This window comes from Amborella trichopoda, chromosome 9 (genome assembly GCF_054954075.1).
Source record: "Amborella trichopoda isolate Santa Cruz 75 chromosome 9, AtrichopodaSantaCruz75HAP2 v2.0, whole genome shotgun sequence".
Classification (NCBI taxonomy): Eukaryota; Viridiplantae; Streptophyta; class Magnoliopsida; order Amborellales; family Amborellaceae; genus Amborella; species Amborella trichopoda.
This window is the reverse complement of record NC_142344.1, coordinates 56,205,597-56,228,165: the sequence shown is the minus strand read 5'-3', so window position 1 is coordinate 56,228,165 and position 22,569 is coordinate 56,205,597. Positions and strand designations below refer to the sequence as shown.

Genomic DNA, 22,569 nt, shown 5'->3' with positions numbered 1-22,569 from the left:
ACTTTTAATGTTAAAAAACCTTTTGATTGATCATCTTGACATCGAGTTGTATGACTATGAAAAATAAAAAGATTTTAAGTCCCAAAAATAATGCATTTTACAATATATTATCTACACTGTCTATTTTCAAGATTTTAATATGTTTATAGATCTACTTGATTTTAACCATTTTTAAAATTTAAAATTTTATAATTAGATATAAAAATAGATTTTGAGATAATCCTAATAACATTTTACATCAAAATTATATACCATGATAAAATTTGAAGGTGCACCTTACCACTATAGCTACGGATGCATCTGTATGCCAATTGCATCGTAACATACTAAGAACATCAATGGACTTGGACCCGAGGGGTAGACCCGATCCTGGTATGGATATAGGTCAAAAAATTGGACACAATGGGTCGAGTCCAGGTTAAATTCTTAGAACTGAACACTATTCAAGCCTGGGTTTGGGTCCGATCGGGTATGAGTATGTCCAATAATATTTTTCGGGTCCTAGTATATGATTTATTTTTAAAGAGTGAGGTTTCTATAAGGCCTAGGTTTTATGAAAACAAAATAAACCCCACCTCAAGTCCTTGTCGGGAAAGTACTTTTAGCGATGGAAATTTCTATGATGGCTCTAAAATCAATTTCTAACACCGACAATAAATTTTGAAACCTAAAAGATGGTACAGATCTTGCAGATCTATGAACACTTATGTTTAAAGCAAAATGGATGGTCTAGATAATTTGTTATAATATACATTTTTTTAGATCTTAAAATCATAATTTTTCTCGCAACCATAATATTCTAGCCGAAATGATCGATATAAAGGTTTTCTAATACTTAAATAGTAAAATTTGGAATGAGTTATGAGATGGGACTTTACTTACTTTGATAGGGCTACAACCGTATCAAATCACTTTTCATATTCAAATATAGTTAAATGCATAAATATTCAAATATAGTTAAATGCATAAATATTTTTATATTCACTTTTCACAGCGCATTGCCGGGTGTCCCTGTTAACGCTCCCGTTCTATAAATAAAGATAAGGCAACTCTTGACTCTCCTTGGCCTTATCTCTGCATTTTCCGTTGGGGTCTGGTCACTGTCCAAAGAAAAGGTGCGCCTTTATTATCTGGTTATTCTTTCCCGAAAATATTTTTTTCCTTTTTTCTTTTTTCATTTTCATTTTCATTTTCGGTACTTCAATTTTTGGGTCAATCCATTGGTTTTTCTTGGATTTGTGATATTCTACGCAAGTTTATTTTTTTAGATTTAGGGTTTACTGTTGAGGTAATTTGTGTATGTGGATTTTTTTTCCTTTCTAGGGTTTCTTTTGACCTGGTTTGGGCTGAAACAATGGAAGGTTTATTTTCTAGGGTTCTGTGTCTCTCATTGTTGGATTTTTTATTGATCTAGGGTTTTGCGTGGTGGATTAATTGTGTTGAGTAATTTATTTGCATGTTTGTGAGTTTCTGTTTTTTTTTTTTTCAAATCCCGATTCTGGTTTTCTCAAAAAATAAATAAATCCTGGACTCTGGTTTGAGGTGAATCTATGTGGTGGTTTGTTTTCTTATTGTTTCTCATTGTTAAAGTTTTTGATTTGTCTCATTGTTGAAGTTTTTGATTTGTTGACGTTTAGTTCGGGGTTTTCATGATGGATTAATAGCAGTGAGTGGGATTTTCTTAATGGAGATGGAGATGGAGATGGAGATGGAGATGGAGATGAAGGGTTGCGTGGATATGTTGGAGAAACTAGACATTGATTCATCGAAGCATGTTCTGAAGTTCTTGGATGATCCTGGTGATCTGGTTCGCCTTGCATGTGTTTCTCGTTCATGGAGGAACTTCGGTAAGCATAGATTATTTAGGGCTTTTTTTTTGGTGTTCCTGCTACTGATTACTTTTATGGGCTAAATGGCATTTTCTGCCCTTCTTTTGGTTACCTATTGTGAGCTTTTGTGCTTAAAATTTAGCGGTTTGATAAGGCATTAATAGGATGTCTTTTCTATCAAATTCTTAGAACCATGGGAGAAAATGTTTTGTTTTTTTTTTTGTGATTCCAATTGTGGATATTATTCCATTTCAATTGTGAAATGGTTTTTTTGGTTTTTCTAAATGGCATGAGCATTATTCTTATTTTTTTTTTCAGTTGCCTTTTGAACCTTGCAATATACCCATCGCCTTCCGTCAAATGCATGGATTTCTTTTTTAAATATTTAAATGTGTGAATATTGAATATTGCGTGTTTTTTTTTGCAGGATTTTTTATATAACGTAATTTTTTTTTGATAGAAGTTGACTTAACATTAAAATTTAAAAGAAGTTACACCGTCAAAGTTGGGTCCACCACACGTGGACCTCAGTTGTGTCATAGTCCCTAAGAGGAGGACCAGACAATACAGACACAAGCACTCTGAGAAGCTGAAAAGGCTTATATATGTGCTCAGTTACAAAAGCAAAAAAGAAGAAAGCATGGTAGGGGCTTATATACTTGTCCCTTTTCAATAATAGTTACGAGGGGCGAAAGAAAACCACTCAGACCCATTGTATGCAGTAAGGTGTGTTGGCGGGCAGCTTCTTTAGCGAGTGCGTCTGCGGTCCTTCGGGTGTACTTCCAAGTGACTTCCAGGTCCTTGCATAAGTGATGAATCTCATAAAAATATTGATCAAATACCAAGGTGGATGACTTAACCCAGAAGCCCACTTGATAATGTTTTTGGCATCTCCTTCTATTTGTAGAATTCTTCCCCAAGAATGGTTAAAGTTTTTTATTCCAATTAGCAGGGCTTTGACTTCTGCTGTTTGCGAGTCCTGAATACCTATGTGTGCAGAATAGGTGAGAAGGACTTGTCCTTTGAAATTCCTATACATCGCCCTTACTCCTGCCGGGCCGGGGTTACCAAAGGAGCTAGCATCAAAATTGAGCTTTACTTGACCCTCTGGAGGAGGGGTCCATCGAGGGGTTCTTCGGCTCTGATGATGACTAAGATTAATTAAATTTGCCCAATCTCGCAAAAAGGAAGAGGCGGAAGTACTCACGAATAATTTGTGGTGGGAGGCCCAGAAAATAATTGAGGATGTTATTTTTTGGAATGTGGATTGGGGAGTATTCATTACCGCGAAAGATCCTAGAATTTCTTTCCCCCCCATATGTGCCAGAGGGTAGCTGTTACCGAAGCTTTCCATAGGAATTTCCCCGACTTCCTAAAGCTGTCCTCAAAGGACTATGATAACAAAGCCTGGATTGAATGTGGGAGAGCCCACGTGAGTCTAAATAACTGAATAGTTAGACTCCAAATAGAATATGCCAAGTCACAATGTAATGTAATAACACATGTGTAACTGTTTCCTCTTCTTTAAGGCACATAATACATCTGTCAAGAAGTTGGAATCCTCTTTTCTGAAGGTTGTCTAAGGTTAGTGGCTTCCCTTGGAACGTTAACGACTGGAAGAGTTTAGTCCTTTTTAAGTCCTTGGTGGTGCTATAGAGTCTTACACTCTATTTGATGGGCTGGCGAAGTGTGACCCCTCTACCAAGACTCTATAGAAAGAAGCAACCGTGAACCTTACTGAGCTTGATGGGGACCAAATGATGGAATCCATCCCTGACTGTGGTAAGAAGATCCATGCAATTCAGAACTTAAAGTTGCAAATTGAAGGAGTTCTTCCTTAGCCAAAGAACTTCTAAAAGATGGGTTCCACGTCTTATTGTGGCCGGATAAAGTCATTTTGACATCTATCGTTGAGTCTTTGCGGTTGGAGATGGCAAAGAGTAGGGGGAATCTTTCTTTTAGTGGTGCAGACCCTATCCACAAATCCTCCCAAAATATCACTCTGTTCCCGCCTCTTGCATGAAAGCGGGTATTGGTTATGAAACGAGGGAGGATAGAAATCAAGGTCTTCCAGATACCTAATCCTGTGGAGTAGGAGTCAGTCTCTGGCAGCCACTTTACTGAGGAGATTTTATATTTGCTTCTAATCACCTATGTCCAAAGTTGATTCTCATGATTTGCTTGCCTGCACCACCATTTCCCCAGAAGGGCCCAATTATGTTTCCTAATATCTCTTATCCCCAGACCTCCCTTCTTGTGTGAGCAAATCTTTTTCCAAGATACTAGATGGATTTTCTTAGTTTCTGTTGAACCCGACCATAGAAAATTCCTTATTAGCTGTTCAATTATTTTAGCTACTGAAGCAAGAATTTGAAAGAGCGACATGAAGTAAATCGGGGTATTGGCCAGGGATGCTTTGATAAGGGTGCATATGCCTGCCATAGACAGGTATTTTGCCCTTTCCATCCTGCTAGCCTTCTATCGTTTTTATCAATGACCTGGGTCCACATCCGTTTATTGGGTCTTCCAAGGCCTAAGGGGAGCCCTAGGTAAAAGGTTGGGATTTCCTCCTCTACACACTGCCAATCCATTATCAGGTTCCTGGTTGATGAAGAGTTTAGGCCAACTTCCATCATTTTGGATTTTGCCATGTTGACCTTAAATCCAGTGGCTATCTCAAAGCAAGCAAGGAAGATTTTCAGGTTCTGAACTTCAGTCTTACTTGCATCAAGGAATACCAGGGTGTCATCTGCATATTGTAAGTGTGACACACTTGGCCCTGTTCTACTTGTTTTGAATCCAGATAGTAACCCAGCCTGGAACATCCTCGATATTGATTGGCTGAAAACCTCTCCCACTATAGTGAAGAGGAAGGGGGAAAGGGGGTCTCCTTGTCTTAGTCCCCTTGACGATATGAAGAATCCTTTAGGAGATCTATTTACTAAGACTGAGAAATAAGGGCTAGAGTAGCATCCTCTCACCCACTTTCTCCATCTTTCGCCACATCCCATTCTGGAGAGAGTTTGTTCCAGAATTGACCAAGCAACATGGTCATACGCCTTCTCCCAGTCAATTTTGAAAATTAGGCCTTGCTTCTTTTGTCTAATTGGAGAGTGAATACATTCATGAGCTATCAGGACGCCGTCCAATATCTGTCTATTTTTAATGAAAGCTGATTGGGATTGGATATGATCAAATTGAGGACATTTTTGACCCTGGAAGCCAGAACTTTGGAGAGAATATTGTATGAGGAATTTAGGAGACTAATTGGATGGAAGTCTTTGATGTCTTGTGCTCCTTCTACCTTTGGCACCATCATTAGGAAGGTGGCATTCAAGGCTTTATTAAGTTTTCCATGGTTATAGAATTCCTCAAAAAACACATTGAAGTCCTCCTTGAAGGTGGACCAAAATGTTTTGAAGAAAGCCATGGGGAAACCGTCTGGACCAGGCGCCTTATCGGATGCCAAGTCCTTCACTGCCTTCTCGATTTCTTCCTGAGAAAAAGGTCGTTCTAGCCAATCTGCTCTATGGGTTGGAAGGGTTTTGAAATTCAGATCTCCCATAGTGGGTCTAGGTAAGTTTTGAGCTGAGTAGAGGTTCCTGTAGTATAGAATGATAGCCTCTTCGATTTTTGGAGCTGAATAAAGCACAGATTCTCCAACTTTGATGTTCTGGATCAAATTCATTCGGCTTCGGCTATTCACGATTCTATGGAAGAATTTGGTATTTAGGTCCCCTGATTTAAGCCAAGTTACTCTTGATCTTGGATACCCGTAAATCTCTTCCTTTTGAGTGTTTAAAGGTACTCCATTTTAGTTGATTATCTGAGGTCTGCCTTTGCAAGCCAGAGGGGTTTGGATTCTTCTTTCCTATCAAGGTCCTGGAAGATATCCAATTGTGTTTTTTCGGCATTTGAGAAGTTACGTTAAAGTGAAAGGCTTCAAGATTTAAGAGATGACTTCAGTAATTGTAGTTTTTTTTGAAGTCTGAAGCCAACCCATCTTGTGACTTGGTTAGAGGTAGATTGCCACCATAGAGGGAGAAGGGATGGAAGGTCCTTCTCCTGGATCGAACCGGAAAGGTTTGGGTCCCCTAGGAACTTGCTGGGTATTAAGTAAAATTGGGCAGTGGTCTGACGTGGGTTTGGGGAGAGTTGAGGCATGTGACCTTGGGAAGGATTCTTTCCAAGTAGGAGAGACAAGAAAGCGGTCCAATTTAGATAGAGTGGGTTGGGCCCCATGGTCTGACCACGTGATTCCCTAGTAGAGGGATCTCAATTAGTTTGTGTTTGGATATGAGGTCCGAGAACTCTGTCATGCTCTTGGAGATAGAGTTCGAGGAGTTTCTTTCGAAGGACCATCTAGTTATATTGAAATCCCCACCCAAACACCAAATGGAATGAGGTAGGTCGGCTATGTCATCAATTTCTTCCCAAAATCTAGGTCTCAAAGAAGCCCTGTTAGGACCATAGACAACCTTAAACTTCCATTTAAGGTTGTCAGAGTTTTGGGATAGTAATACGGTGACTGTAAACTCGCCGACGTGGTATGAGGTTAGAGTGTGTTAAGAAGGATTCCAAACAACCCATATTCCTCCTGAGGCCCCAGATGCAGGGCGAGAGATCCACTGGCAGGGAAGTCTACCCAAAACACTTCTGACAGAAAGCAGGTCAGGCTCCGGTCTTTTGGTTTCTAAGAGCGCCAGAATAGACGGTTTGAACCTTGCACAGCGATCTCTAACAACTTTTTGTTTAGAGACCTGTCCAAGACCTCTTATATTCCATGATAAGATAATCATCTTGGAATAGAAGAGGGGGTATTTGTGGCCATTCTGGAAGCCCTCCTGGCCGATGACCTTTGGTTGGGATGGAATGCTCAGCGGACAAATCCGAGGGGTAGATATGTCCAGGGTTGAAGGAAGAGAAAAGGTTAAGTAGCTCTCTGTAACCTTTTTTCCTACTGCGAGCACTCCCACTCCCCAGAGGTAGCGTCAAGAGAGAGGAGAAGGTGATGATCTGCGTCTTCCAATTGAAAACCCATAAGCCTAAAGAAATACTTAACCTTTGTGGTGTGAGAGTTGTTGTTGTTGTGAGAGTTGTTGTTGTCGTAGCTGACAAGTCTAGGCGACTCCTCTCTCTGCTGCAAAAGGTCAGACATCAGGGACGGATGGCTGAACGGGCATAGTCCATCGGAGGTTGGCTGAGGGTAGTGGCGCGGGAGGGAAGAAGGGGTGCTTAGGGGTAAAGAAGGAGGGGCAGGAGGACAAAGGAGATAAGAAGGGGGGTACGGGGGGCCTTGGTAACTTGATTGAGCAATATTGAGGGCGTTGGTTAGACCAGGTTCGTTGGGAGAGGGATTAGAAGGTGAAAGATAAGGGTGGTGCTAGGGTGAAGGGTTAAAGTAGGGGGGAGAAAGGCAGAGAGGAAGGGGATCATTGGATGCAAAGGCCCCTATATCGATGATATTACCCACTATGAAAGAGGGGTTGGAACGATGTGGAGCAAAGGAAACTTAAAGATGGGAAAAGCAGTGCGAGAAATAAGGGGGTGACCATGAATACAGTAGAAGGGGAGGAACAAAGAGCTGACCTGACAAATTGGAGTGAGAGCTGGATAGATAGCGAGATAATGGGCCAAGAACTCAGCAAAGGCCTCCAAGTCCAGCGATGAAGGATTAGAAGAATGGACCAATAGAAAACCAATAGGGTAATGGGACCAGTCTATGTCAGGGAAGGCGGGGACGAAGGATTTAGAAAATGAAAGAGGGTGCAGGCATCAAGCTAGCAGGTCAAGAGGGGGATCTCTGGGGGGAATAACTGGTGAAGTTGGAGGTCCCATTGACAAGGCTTCAGAAGTTAATACTCCCGTTGAGGTAGACACTTGGGGAAGCACCTCTTTGCCGAGAGTCGCCTCTAGGGTTACCGTTACAGAGGGGAGAAGAGGGATGTGCTTCGGCATCTCTTGGGGAGAGGGGGGCCTGGGTTCTACAATAGGATTTACTTCTACCATTTGTACCATCAGAGCGTCAGAGGAGGGAGTTGAAACCCCTAGGGTTACAAGACCTCTATGGGTCAAGGACGAGGAAGGGGAGACCAAGGGGCTACCTCTCGAGTAGGGAGGAGAGGGGCTTGATTTTGCTGGCAGTCCCGATGGCAAAGGAGAGGCGGCAATGGGGGACGCGTGGCTGACAATTGAAAGAGGTACAGGCGGCTGGGGCGGCGTGGTTGTCAAATCCTGCTGTGTGGGAATTTGTGATGTTCTTTTTGGAAGGACACGTGGCGAGGCTATCTTGGGATGGGTGGGAGCAAGGGGGGGGGGGGTGGCAATAAAACTGGATCTTGAGGAAGATCCCTGAGGGAGGCGGCCTTGACAAGAGTTTCAGGCTCATGTAAAGGTGAGAATCCACAGAAGGATCTACTCAATGTACCCCTATCTGTACCCTTGTACTGAAATCCCTGATACGTGACATGTGTGTCTTTTGACGAGCACTCGTAGTTCTTCTGGGGGGGTCCAATCTCGACAACCGGGATTTAGATTTCCCAGTGACCTTAATCCACTATTCCGGCAAGCTCGTCTTCTTCCTTGTAAGTTTCTTCCACGAAGCCAGGGACCATCTCACTGTAATAGGAAAGAAGGAATCTTCAATCTTAATCCATTTCTTAGGAGGGATAAGGGAGGGGTTAAAGGTTTCAAGCAAAACTTGCATCGACCCCATGGGGAGGACCTTCAGGGCTTTCCAGTTAATGGAAATCAAATGACCGCACACTTGGGCTAGTTTCTTGAAGGATGGAGACCAAGCATGAAGGGGTATGTCATTAAAGTAACCCAATATTTAAGGGTTGTCGACGCCCCTTCCTTGGGGGACCAAGGCCTCAGGAACAGCTTAGCCCTCTTGGGCTAAGGTTGGAGATGGGAGGGAGAGGAGGATACCTCCCCTAGAGATGGTTCTGCATGTAATGTTGGGTTCCCCCCATAGGTTCTGTGCCCATTTTTCTATTCCCCGGATGTTGTTCTGCTGTGGGACAAAGTATCCAACAAGTGCGGCTTTTAAATGATATGCAAGAGGGTGAGACACTAAATCCGAAGTTTCAATAACCAGAGGGTGAGCAGGTGAAGACAAGGCTACCAGGACCTCAAGGGGTGGTGGTGGGGAGGAGGAGCAAGGGGAATAGGGATTTTGGAGTTAAGGACCTGTGCGAAAGACTTGGGGCCAATCGGCAACCTATTAAGGTCGCACGTAGAACTCGCCAAAAAAGGCCGATTAACAGAACGGGAGGGTGAAGGCCTAGGATAAAGGTTATAAATTTCCTCTCAATTGAAGTGGTTCCTACTTAGGTGAACAAAACTATTGGGCCTCGAAGGGATGCTTCTACCCAAAGCTCAACCACCTCCATTTCTCCGAGAAGGGATGCCATGGAACTTCTGGCTCCGTATGCGAGGGAAAGAGTGCTTGAACTGGGCAGAAGAAGAGGAAGAGGGGTTCTTGTTGTTGTTAGGAGGAGCAGCAGCTGATGCAGAGTGCAGAGAAGACGCCATCCAGCAACTGATTTTGAAATCATCTATTTATATAACGTAATTATGTAGTTGAACAAATATTCTTTATCATCCCATGGACGCCTCTATTCATTTCTCTATGAAGTTACTATTCCATATCAACCCATGGATCCCTCTATTCATATCTCTTTTGTTTATTTGGTTTTTTGGGTATCCAGAATGTTAAATCTTAATTGTAAATCATCATTATCATCGTCATCCAAGCTTATCCCAATGAGTTGGGGCCGGCTACATGAATCTTGTTGTTCCATTTTTTATAAAATAGGTTAAGGATTCATGATAAGATGACTTTGCTGGCTGCCTACCAAGACAATCCACCTCCTTTACCCAGCCTTGGGACAGGTAGAAGAAAAGTTTAAGATCTTCAAAAATCTCAGAGAAATGAGAAACAATACCATAGATATCAAATCACCTTAAGAGTGTAGACGTGTCCCAATCTTCTGTTGGATCTTATTCTTATCAAGATTAGCAGTTATAGATTGAACTAAAAGCCACCCATCATGCCTCTCTCCTCCGATTACTTATTTTAGGGATTTGAATTGCACATGAGAACAATATGACCAGTAGCTAGTAGGGTCAAGCCTACACTTTTAATATAGATGTGATTTTTAGGATTATTCCTCTTATTTTTGTCAAAATTGACCGGTGGGTTAAGGCTCACCCGTTCTCCATTCTTTTCAGAGAATAATTAAAAGAATAATAGAACCGGCAGGAATAGGTGGGAACCCCACAAAACCAGGGGTCTTGACCCTTGCCCCTTACCCACTTGTTCCAAGCTGGCTCGCTGGTTTTTACAGCACTGGTTCCTATAAATTTTTTTTTCGTTACTAGCTATCAAGAAGTGTTGCTCTTTGAATAAATCAATGGTGTTTACGATTGGCATTGGGGAGAAAAGGGTTGTCTAAGGGATAATGCTAATACTTTGAGATATTTATTCTAATTCTTTTACTTTCTTGTAGATATTCTAGTTGGGGTTTTTGCTTTGGTTACTCTATTCCTTGTTGAGGTATGGTGTGTTTCTTAGGAGTAGCTTTCACATGGAAAGTACTGATATGAATTCTTTTGTTGGCAATGGATTCTGCAAGGATTTGATCATAAGGAAGTTTTTAGGAGTAGCCTGATTTACATTTTCGATAGAATATATAGATGTGCTGTATCCATTATCTTCTAAAGTTTGAAAAATCTGGCGAGGAAGGGATGGAAATTAGACTTTTTACCTGTGTGGAGTGTCTTGGGTGAGAGTATTGCATTGGGTTGCCTTACTTATGACTCTTCCCTTCCTTTGGAATCTACATGGAGATTGTTTTATAGTATCCTCTAGTTCTGAGTTTTTACTTTATTAATACTATTCCTTGGATATGTGATTAGCACATGCAATGGAGAGGTTGCTCCCTTTATTCTAACTTTATTTATTTTACTTATTGATAAAAATAGAATTGCTTCAAAAGAATTAGGATAAAAGAAAATAATGGTAGTATTCTGAGGATTTGGGTTGAAAAGTTCTACTTGTTAGTGTATCTGCGTGTATGATGCTTCTTGGAAAATCTTTTAGAGTCCATTTGTTTGGCATGAATATAAGATAACATATGCGCACCCCCCGACGCCTCGATGCCCCTCTTTTCCTTCTCTATTATTGTTGTAGTGTTCGCAAAATCAGAAAGTTACACAAGCTCGGGGCCCCTGTCGAGCCCGAGTTGTCCTGAGTTGGGTGTCTAACTCGGAATATTAAAAAAATTCTAAAAGTAAGGAATTTATTTGGGATACGTTTTTCATGTTTTCTATCATTTTGTTAAAGACTAGAAAGCGTTTTAGCCATTAATGCTTATTTTTACCTTTTTCCATCTTTTTTGGATTATTTCAAAAGTACCCCATTCACAAGTTGATGTTTTAAAATCTATTTTTTACCAATTTTTTAACATACTTTTGAAGTGTTTTCTTAATCGTACTTTAAACGTACATTTCCTATTTTTTTTGGATTTTTTTATATTTTTATAATTGTTTGATCTTTTTTTTTGCTGCTACAATAATCGAGCACTAATCGGGCTGAGTTACTTAGACTCAGCCCGGTAATCGGCTCGGGCCAGGACCTATTGCTCGGTCAGGGTCACACTTTCTGACACTGTGTTGAAATATCATAGCTAGGATTTTTTCCTATTTTTATGTTAGACATTTAATGTCGTCTTTATCAATAATTTTCATTTATCAGCAGATTGAGCGCTAAAGTTGTTTGTGTGACATTTTGCAGTTATCGAGAATCGTTTCTGTAAGGATTTATGCATAAAAATGTTTCCCGAAGTATGCCATATCACTCGAGTGATGGAATGCAAAAATGGAGTAGATCCTCCACCAATTGGATCAAGCAAAGTTTTAGAATGGGAAAATTTACAGAGAGAGCACAAGATTTATGCTTGCTTCACTCGTGAACTCATGACGCTTGTATCAGACAAATGTTGCCTTCAGTTTCCTATTGGTGCTTCTAGTACAGACAATTATCCAGATGAAAGCATTGAGAACACCTTGAACCCAAGCCCTAGGGAGTTTGAGAGGCCATCCTATTGGTCAAGTCAAGGAGCTAGCAATATTGAGGCCCCTGAAACACTCACATACAAGCTAAAGTCGAAATTATGTGTTATACATGAAATAGATATACAGCCTTTCCAAGGTTCGTATTGATTTTCGTGTTGTTATGCCTTCTCTTATTATTTTGTTGGAAATTTATATTATATTCAATATTTATAGGATCTTTATCTGTTTTGGCAGCTTACTTTCAAAGGGGCAGTCCCATATATTCTGCGAAGGCTGTCCGGTTCAGGCTAGGTTATTCCAAGTTATCTTATAGCTTGGAAAGTGAAGATTTGGATGATTTGTTGCCTGACCACAAATGTGATGACAATTATGTCTGGACATACACGTCACCTGACTTCCCAATGTTGCAGGTAATATGCCACTTCACATTAAGTTAAGACTTTTAGGTTTTGAATGCTGTAGATTTGAAATGATGTTATAGAGTTAGAGTTGTAGGGATAAGTATGTGTTTAGGGTGCTTTCTTCTTTTATATCTTGTTTTTATTTTATTTGGATTTTGGAAGGCCCAATTTTTTAATGGAATTTTGACAAGGCGAAAGAAAGGTGGATAATTTATTTTCAAAAATTGTTAAATGGTGAATATTATGGGAACGCAACGTTTCGAGGAACCTTTAACATAATTGAGGGCGGACTTCATAATTACATTAGCAAGATTGGGATATTTGAAGTGAAAGAAGCCTTGAGAAAGATAAAGATAGGAAGGGCTTTAGGAGCAAATGGTATCCCGATAGAGGTTTGGAAGTGCATGGGGGAGTTTGGCATACCTTGGCTTGCCAAGTTTCAAGAAGATGTTACGAACAAAAATGGAAAAAATGGAAAAAATGGAAAAAAAGTATTGTAATACCTATTTACAATAATGAAGGAGACTTACAAAATTTTACGAAATATCAAGGGATTAAATTTATGAGTCGCACTATTAAGCTGTGGGAGAGAGTGTTTGAGCAACAACTAAGGTGTGAAATGAGTGTATAAGAAATCGGTTGGTTTTATGTTAGGGAGGTCAACTATCAAAGCTATTTTCCTACTTAGGCAACTAATTGAGAAGTTTAGGGTACCTAGAGATTTATTTGGTGGGTACGAGAAAAGAAACGAGTCACCAGAGGCTATATTGACGTAGTAAGAGATATGTATGATGGAGCACTAACTAGTGTGTGGACAACTAGTGGAGAGAGATGTGAGTTCTTAGTGACAATAAGCTTACATAAGGGGTTAGCGTTAAGCCCCTAACTCTTTGTTTTGGTTATGGACGAGTTAACCAAGCACTTACAAGATGAGGTATTGTGGTATATGTTTGCGGATGCTATAGTTTTGATCTATGAGGTTAGAGGCGGCGTCAAAGTTAGAACCCTGTAGGGATGCTCTAGAATCTAATGGTTTTAAAATTAGCTGAACGAAGATGAAATATATAGAATGCAAGTTTAGTAATAATGAGAGTAGAAACGAGGAAGTAGTTAAGATCGATGGTCAAGAAATACCTAAAAAGGTTGTTTTTGAATTTCGATGTCCAAGGTCGATAATCTAGGAGAATGGAGAGATTGAGGAAGATGTTGTGCATAGAATTAGAGTTGGATGGGTGAATTGGAGATGTGCATCCGGAGTTTTTTGCGATCACCGAATACAATTGATATTGAAGGCAAAGTTCTATTGGACGGATGTAAGACCAACCATACTTTATGGGACAATATGTTGAGCTGTTCAAGAACCAACATATCCATAGCTGAGATGAGGATGTTTAGATAGATAAGTGGCAAGACAAGAAAGGATAGAATTTGGATGAATACATAAGTATAGAATATACTACATCTGATTGTGTAGCCTCCAAAGATAGGTCCCTCTTTTCTTGCCCATCTGATAATGTGGAGGAAGCTCCCTTCATGGTTGCTAGGATCTCCTAAGAAGGTGGGAGCTCAAGCTCTGTAAGCTCAATCTTATGCTTCGGGACAAGGGATATGGATTACAAACATTTTTTGAATTTAGGGATCTCGATCTGCAAAATTGGAGATGTAAATCCCTAGCTAATGGGATGCAAATCCCTCTTATCAATGTTATTTAGACACTTAGAAATTTGTTTGGTCTTACGTGTTGACACATATAGACATGTTATTGACACTTGACAATACTTGTTTGATGATGTCATCAATTTTGAGTACATATTGACACGTTAAGTGTCTTCCCTTTTAGTGATTTAAAAAGCGGACCCCCCAGCACTTGGGCGGCCCTCCTAGGCGGTCCAAAAGGCCTGGGTGCATCGCCCAGGCCTAGGCGGCCGAATTAGGCGGATATCACTGAGTGCCCACCAGCCGCCTGAACCCACCTAGGCAGCCGCCCAGTGCCTGCGCCCCGCTCAGGGGTGGAAATGCCCCTCGTTGAGGGCATTTTTTGATCATTTTTTTTTATCTTTAAAAGGAAAAATTGTGGGTTTTAGGTTCATTTGAGACCTAAAACCCATTAGAGCCTATTTTAGAGAGAAGAAATCCCCACAATTTTCTTCTTTCTACTGGGCCGCCCAGGTTTTGGGCGCCCGCCTAAGCGCTGGGTGGCCTGGATCCCTCCGGCCGCCTAGGCACCGCTTAGCGCTTTTTGAAACACTGTACCCTTTTTAAAGGCATGTTCTTAATGGTTTTGGTGGTACAACAACAGTTGAGACAAGTGAGGTCTTAAGTTCCATTCCTCACATTGAAGCTGTTTTTTTTTTTTTTTAATTTCTTTGTGAGCTTTTTTATATTATATAAATACAAAAACATCACCACTAAGCTGTACACGGCTTGAACTTGGGACGATATGAACATGAACCAACATGATACTACAAAGCCACGTTGATGTTATTGCTTTGAGCAAACATCATTTTATATATAACTGAACTTATTTAGAAGGCAAATAATAAAACAAGGCAGTTTGTGGGGTTTGATCACACGACCTCTTAGGAAATGCTGTTCAAATGGAATGGCCCTACCACTACAACATTGTGCATTTATTCGACATTTCTAGAGGAAGTTATGTACTTACGTTCTTCAAAATAATGGTTGTTTCATGCTTGAGGACTAAAATTTGAATCCTCATTTTGGGTTTTTAGTTTCACTTCTCATTGATTAAACAAACTCCAATGAATAAAATAAGAAAATTTAAAAATATTTTTAAAACATGATTTTTTGTATTTACTGATATGTTGCTTTTTGAATTATAGAAAAAAATTTGTCATATCGTTCAATAGACCTTGTTCTTGAGCTGGAGTACACTACTTGGGGAGCCTTGGTTCTAAGATGGATGAACCTAGATCCCATATACTTATCGTTCGACCCTGTGCATATTTGGATTGTGCTCCCTTCATATTGGGATCACGGTCCCTTAAACTTATAGTGTATGAATCTCGATCCATATCCCTTGGATCTTCGTGCATCTCTTGATCCCGCAGTCTTGATCCGGATTTGGGATTTGACCTCGTTTTTGATCTAGGTAATTATGGTCCCCTTCTATTTTTGACTTATTTTGAGAGAGCCATATGTAAATCCCTCAATCCCTATGATTTTAAGTGTTGGCATTTCTCTGTCATTGAGCACATTGTTACCTAGGCATCCTTACATATTCATTGTTTGAGATAATGGAATTTGTCGTGGTTAATTATTGCTATTTAGGATATTTAGTTAAGCTTCCAAAGAACTTATCTATAATTGAGGGAAATGTTCCCCATGGTATCCTGCCTAATTTGATGAATTACTTTGTCCCCAAACTCTAAAGAATCCCAACCATCAAGATAGTTCCTGAGCATCCAAAAAGATTCTTAGGGCGTGTTTGATTTTTGGAAGACGCGGTATTGGATACCGTTTCTTCGAGGGAAGTGGATACCCCAAGTTCCATGGTCCCCTATGGAATTGGTGGTACTCACTTTTTGGCCTTTAATATAAAGCAAGTGGATATTGCCATATTCGCCTTTACTCTAAAAATCTTCTTTGTTATGGTGCAGTTTCCAAAACCGTGACTTCCAGAAATCAAACACACTCTAATACTTAACTATTTTTCACTCGCCTTGAGTATTTCCATGTTTTTCTCTTTTGACAACCCACGAACTTCATATTTTTGTGAAAAATGCTTGAAATATGCTTTTATTTTCATAATTTTAACCTTTATATATGTTTGGAGTTTAAAATTTATATGACATTATCCTGTCATTTTTGCATGCCTTCTCTTTTAATAGGTTTTGGTTGACATGAAGCTAAAAGTATGTCTATGAGGCTTAAAAGTTATAGCTCTCACCTGAACTTGGTGAAATAATATTGAATTTGGCTTAATTCTTATGAGCATAATTACCCAAAGTGATCTCGAAACCGAATTGATTTAGGAAACGAAACCGAGGAATCGCCACTGGCTGGAAGATTCCTATGTTTGGAATCAACATCTGTACAAGTGGAATCGTGGGGGATGAGATTCCTAGTTTTAAAAATTGGGATTCGGCCAAAATGGAATCGACAATCCTATATAGATGGAATCGGGAGGGAACTAAAAGGGAAACTATATGTCTCAATGCCATTCATTGACCGACATGCTATACATGCATGTTTACATTATTTTTAGGGATTGTATACAATGAGTCCATTTAATACAAGGTGGTCACAATTACTTACAACAATTCGATGTGAAATTTGATAGCTTGGATGTGTCACAAAGTTCGAAAAATTTTCTTTTGAAGTTTGAGCTTGGTCAGTGGAATAATAATTGTAGCCACCCAATTTCACATCCAATGGTCAAGATTAATGTGACTACCTTGTACCAAAGGTAAATGGTCTCATTCTATACTTTCCCTTATTTCTAACATCTTGGAGTCACAATTTCTCCATTGGATCAATACAATGCATACTTAACAAATTAAAGAGAGTGTGGACAACCACTTTGGTTTCTGTTGGTCATTTCATGCCAAAAAAGATGAGTACACCTTACAGCTTGAGATTGGGTGTCTAGTTTGAGTAGTTTGATGCCTTGAAAACTTCTAAACATCGCTTCTCAGTAAAAATAAAATAAATAAATAAAGGAAGTGGTAAAATATAGGTAAATATGGAAACCTATTTCAACAAGTGTAGAATTGAGATTCGCCAATTGTGGAATTGAGAATCAATAAATATTAGAAACCAGATTCTACAAGTATTGGAATCGAGATTCCTAGGATAAGGAATCGGGATTCTAGACTTCATGGAGTTCTGTGAAGGTTCCTTATCAGAGATTCAGGTAACTATGGTTATAAGTACATTTACTTTTGTCTTTGGGGGGTGACAATGACCCCTTAATCCTCTTTGAAGCATGGTTCTACTTTGTCTTTCATCACCATTCTTTATATATTGTAAACCTGGAAGCAAATTAACATACTAAGGTTTGAGAACTCAAGGATACGCATGATATATTTAAATAGAAGATTATTCATTTCAATTTCTTGTCGATTTGTTGCTTATTTTTGTTAACCTCTCTCTCTACTCTCTCCTCTCTCTCTCTCTCTCACAATTCATTGTGGTTCTATAATCTTCGACTAAAATTTTAGGACTGCTTTGCACTATGAACAGGAGAACTGCCTGCAAAGCTTCAAGTTACCAAGACCAGTTCTGTGCATTGGTGGGATGTTGCAGATAGAGTTATTGGGCAGGGTTCAGAGGCAAGAGATGGACGCATTATACTATGTTTGGTTTGTCTCTCTTCTGCTATTTGTTTGTTGCATTACTTGCTGTTTATTTTTCTGCCTTGCGTAGCTTACCTAGTTGTGATTTCAAGCTTAACAGGAACGGCAATTTTTTTTTATTCTTTTTACCAAATTTTATATTTCAACTATAGGAACAATGTGTATATGTCAACAGGGGACACTGTTCCCAAAAATGGCCCATCGCTGAGGTGTACAAAGGACCCAAGGCCGCCTTCTCGGGCCTTCTTGGGCAGCTGACCAAGCGGCCCCCAATGCATAGTGTTGATCAGATGCTCAGGTCTTGCCATGGAAATGGCAGAAAAAGATTAAGTGTGGGGTGCATTTAGGTTGATTTTGACCCATGAGAAAAGGGAAGGAAACCCCGTGCGGGGGGGGGGGGGGGGGTGGGGTTGTTGCGCTCGTAACCGTTTCGAAGTGAAAAATCTAGTCCTATGCCTCAGGAACACCCAAAAGCAATCTTGTTTTTCACCATTTCGGTTATCCAAAGAATCAAAATTTTACTTTAGATGATTTGAATCTGTTTCAACATTCATGCACATATACTTGCATAAAAAAGTTAAAGAATATATATATATATAGGAAAAAGATTTCCTAAGCTACTAGTTATAATGAATAGTATAAGCTACTAGCCCCTTGTCGTCGAATCTTCATTGATTGGTTCAAAATTCATTTCACTATATGAATTTTAATCTTTTTTTTAGAAATCAGATCGTAATGAAACTTTGGACGTGTGTACTAAAAAATAGGACACAATAAAACATAGTTCCTGAAATATAAAATAACCGAAATACTAAAAATGATGGGGTAATTTGGTCATTTTAAATTATTGAAAGTAATTGTTTTATATTTATATAAAATGTGCAATAGTGTTAGGTATATACACCCAAAATTTCATCTTAATCTGATTTATAGAAAAAATATTAAAAATAAAATAGTGATATGAATTTTGAACCATGTGATGAAGATCTGACAGCTAGGAGCTAGTAGTTTATACCATTCATTATAGCTAGTAGCTTAGGAAATATTTTTCATATAATCCGAGGCTATAAACAATCAAAGTAAAGCACACCTTCAAATAGTGCTGAGAAATGTGAATTCAATACTGGAAATATTTGTGATAGCCTTAAAACATACTTTCATTTTTAATTATAAAATTTAAAGTTTAAAAAACAGTGTAGATCGAGCAGATTCATGAAAATCTTGAAAATTGATTGTCCAAAAATGTGTTACAAGATGCAAAACTTGAAATCCATTTTTTTCTCATGTCCATGCATCTTGATGTCGGAATGATCAATTTGAGGATATTTGGGTATGAAAACAATCTCTTGTGAAATTTTTGAGGTTGGCTCTAATTTGATTGTTTAGAGCCTTATATGTGTGTGGGTTGGGGGCGGGGGGCAAATTTTATGTCACTGTCATTATAATATAATAAAAATACACTTCTAGAAAACCATTTTTGTGGCATTTGTATGACTCCAAAACTTGCGCAGGCACTCTCTTCATCCTAATAGTCAAAAAAAAGAAATTAGTTTGCATATTAGAATACAGGCAATGCACACACACACACCCATATATATATATATATATATATATGATTCATTATAATATAATGAAAATACTATTCTAGAAAACCATATTTGTGGCATTTGTATGATACCAAATCTTGCATAGGCACTCTCTTCGTCCCAATAATCAATCCTCAAAAAAAATAAAATAAAGGAAATTAGTTTGCACATTAGATATGGTAAAAAATAGTTACTATCCAACAATGAATTGACTACATTTGGCGAATTTTAAGATCTAGGCCTTTAGGAATGCAAAAATCAAAATTTTCTTTTTTTTTTTTAACATTGTTCATATAATGAGATCTCAACAACATTATTCATCTAATGATAACAAAGCCATCTAAAAAATTTGTAGGAAAATCCTTCTAAGGCCTAGATCTAAGCGTCTCACCAAACGGATGAATTATGTTAAGTAGGTTAAAAGAAGATTTTTTTAGGGTATGTTTTGAAGTTTTGTTTTTTGTGATTGTTCATTAAAATTGAACGAGTATATGTTTAAAAATTGAGATCAAACGAATGGCCTTAGCATGGTTTTTTAAGTGTTTCATTATATTATGATTTGTTATATTATGATAAACTGTTGCATGAAGTCATTTCTAACGGCAACACCCTATAGAAGGGAAAGGTTTCTATGCTTCCCCTACAGCATAGAAGTTCTATGCTTCCCTTGCCATCCAGCCGTCCAATTTTGATCAAGAGCGCCACTCACCGTTTGATCTTAGATCCGACGTCTTAAAGTATTTTATTTTTAGTTTATTTTATGCAAATTGTATGAATATAAAATTTGGTACGTGCCATCTTCTCATTGGGGTGCACCTATAAAAAATATTAAAAATAAATGTTCAATAAAATATAATGACCAAAATACCCTTTGAAACTTTCAGGGGTAGTTTGGTCATTTTATTTTATTGAAAATATTGTTTTTATATATTTTGCTAGTGCGAGTTTAATGGAGGATTGGACTTCCAAAATTTGGTATCAAAATAGTTTATAGAAAAATAAAATAAAAATAAAAGTGTAGAGACGTGACATTGTCATTGGGGCAATCTTAGCCATCCATTCAGAATGGAGGGTTGGATAAGGGGAAGTATATAAGTTTTATGCTATAGGGGAAGCATAGAAAGCTTGCCCCCTATAGAATACTATAGATTACCTTTAAAAAAGTGTGTGAAATGTTAAAATTATCATTGTTGTCGTTTTAATTATTAATATCTTTAAAATGAGTAAGGGTTGTTTTGTCATTATAGAGGATATTGTTGATATTTTCACTAAAAGACGAGCAACTATGGAGTGAAGTTCCAGTTTTTCATTATAAAAATACTATTTGTCTTTTAGTAAATATTTCAAATATGCTGTTCTTGAGATGACAAACATACCTTTTGTCATTTAGTACAAATATCATTATTAACCTTTTTCAAATATGCACTTCACACCCCTTTCTAAATGTAATCCCTATGATTTCATAGGGTGTTACCATTGGAAAACCCATATGTAAATGTATATATATTTGACACATATATGTGCATGTCGATAACACATGCATTTGTAAATCTGACACCTCAGAGTGCCTGAGGTTTTGAGCGGCCACTTGGACATTGGGCGCCCTAGTCCTCCCCGGGTGCCTAGGGGAACCCCACAGTTTTATGGGACCTTTCCCAGTGATAAATTTTTATATTGTAAGCTACACTACAAGCCTGTTGCTAAAAGCCTTTAAACACAGCTGGAGAGGATTTTTTAGCCTATGTTTTGCAAATCCTTAATTGGCAATTCCAAAATAGAAACTGATTTGAAGCTCTTCTAGGCAAGATTCACATTTCATCAAATGGATGGCCTGGACCAAAAATGGAGTCATTTTTTTTACTGATTTCTTCTTTTTTTTCTTTTTTCTATTTATTTATTTTGATCACCTAACTGAGATCTACGTGTTTGACACAATTCTGAAACAATCCTGTCTAGCTGCATCAGGGCTTATGGGATCCTTTCCCCATAACATGAGAACTATTTTGGTTCAAATTATTTTTCTATTATGACAGCATTTTGTGATTTTATATGGATGCCACTACCCTGCTGTCTTTTTTATTTTGATACTGTTCGGCTGAGCAAATCATAGTATCCTGCCATGTTTATTGTTGTTGCATGGCACTAATGGACTGTCTGGTCTGTGGCATCTTCATGTTAAAAGTGTGTGCCATGTTCGGGTGGTGGGGAAGCCATTGATGTCGAGGTTCGATGTCAATATTCCTTTGGACTACACATTGATGTATTTCCCCGATGCTAAGGATGTGATTTCAACAGAGGAGAGAGGTTCCGATGATCACGCTTCAGGGTGGCAGGCTTTTATCTCAAGGCTTAGAGAGATTAGGGCTGTTAGAGGGAGGAACTACATCTTCAACTTCTTGCTTGGAAATGGGGCTTTTCAAGAGCAATATGATTCTGATGAAGAGGAAGAAGAGATCCTCCCTGTTATTGAATAAATCTTCTTCCTTCCTGTTATTGAATAAATCTTCTTCCTTCCTCTATAGAGCTTTAAACCAGCTAGAGAAAGAGAGAGAGAGAGAGAGAGAGAGAGAGAGAGAGAGGCGACTGCTCTACTGGATCTTATGTGGTATGTGTTTCCATGCCTAGAGAGAGAGGCTGTTGCTCTAGTGGATCTTATGTGGCCTGTGATTCCATGCCAAGGTCTTTGGTATATTGTTAAGAGAGAGAGATTGAGTTTGTTGCCAAAGTTTCATGCCAAGGTCTTTGGCATATTGGTAATATAGTATTCATGTAATATCCTCCCATGCGGAGTTGGTTACATAGCTTTTATTAGGAATTGAATGTGACTGGTTCTCTTTGGAGTTCAATAACCATGTGCAGATGGCACTAGAGTGTTTGTTGTGTAGCTGGTTATATATTCCGCAAAAGAAGAATAGGCTTGGGTAGCGCGTTTCCACTCTGGTTTTTGAGGGACCTGAAGCGCATCTCAAATCATTGCAAAGCCGTTTCCACCACTTTGGAGCTCTCAAATCATTGCAAATCCATTTCAGCCAATTTGGACCTCCAATGACCGGTCTGTTTGAATGACAATTAGTTTATCTGGAATATAGACTATATTTGAATTTGAATGACAATTAAAATACTCTATTTGGACTTGAATGGCAATTAGTTTTATCTGAAATAGAGTACTTTATTTGAAATTAATATACTCTAAATGATATTATTTTGTGCATATATTATATTACAGTTGAAGGTCGAGTGCCTTGGCACTTAAGGTAGGATCTTATGAGAGAGGAATCATGTTCTCTATTGGGGGATTTTCATCTAGTGGGAGTTTTCATTGGTACGGTATTGCAAGTATAATCTTGAAAAGGAA

The 22,569-nt window shown here is 38.8% G+C and overlaps 1 protein-coding gene across 7 annotated transcripts; it reads left to right on the top strand.

Annotated features, from left to right (window-relative positions):
* The first annotated feature begins 1,064 nt into the window (after nt 1–1,064).
* Nucleotides 1,065–22,374, top strand: LOC18447740 (F-box family protein). 7 transcript variants are annotated; one of them, XM_006857827.4, is made up of 6 exons: nt 1,065–1,115; nt 1,668–1,847; nt 11,629–12,045; nt 12,144–12,319; nt 17,516–17,634; nt 21,397–22,374. In XM_006857827.4, the coding sequence occupies exons 2-6, from the start codon at nt 1,685–1,687 to the stop codon at nt 21,686–21,688; spliced, it is 1,167 nt and encodes a 388-aa protein (XP_006857889.2). In that variant the 5' UTR covers nt 1,065–1,115; nt 1,668–1,684; the 3' UTR covers nt 21,689–22,374. The 7 variants fall into 7 exon arrangements, with proteins under 7 accessions (XP_006857889.2, XP_020531399.1, XP_020531400.1 ...); XM_020675740.2 differs by having other exon boundaries at nt 1,665–1,847; XM_020675741.2 differs by having other exon boundaries at nt 1,638–1,847.
* Nucleotides 22,375–22,569: the final 195 nt, after the last annotated feature.

Bases quoted from the DNA above. Each gene is read 5' to 3' on its own strand.
- LOC18447740 (XM_006857827.4), top strand. From the start codon at position 1,685: ATGGAGATGGAGATGGAGATGGAGATGGAGATGGAGATGAAGGGTTGC. The intron at 12,320-17,515 runs GTAATATGCCAC...CACTATGAACAG, and splicing joins CTGACTTCCCAATGTTGCAG to GAGAACTGCCTGCAAAGCTT. The intron at 17,635-21,396 runs GTTTGTCTCTCT...TCATGTTAAAAG, and splicing joins GACGCATTATACTATGTTTG to TGTGTGCCATGTTCGGGTGG.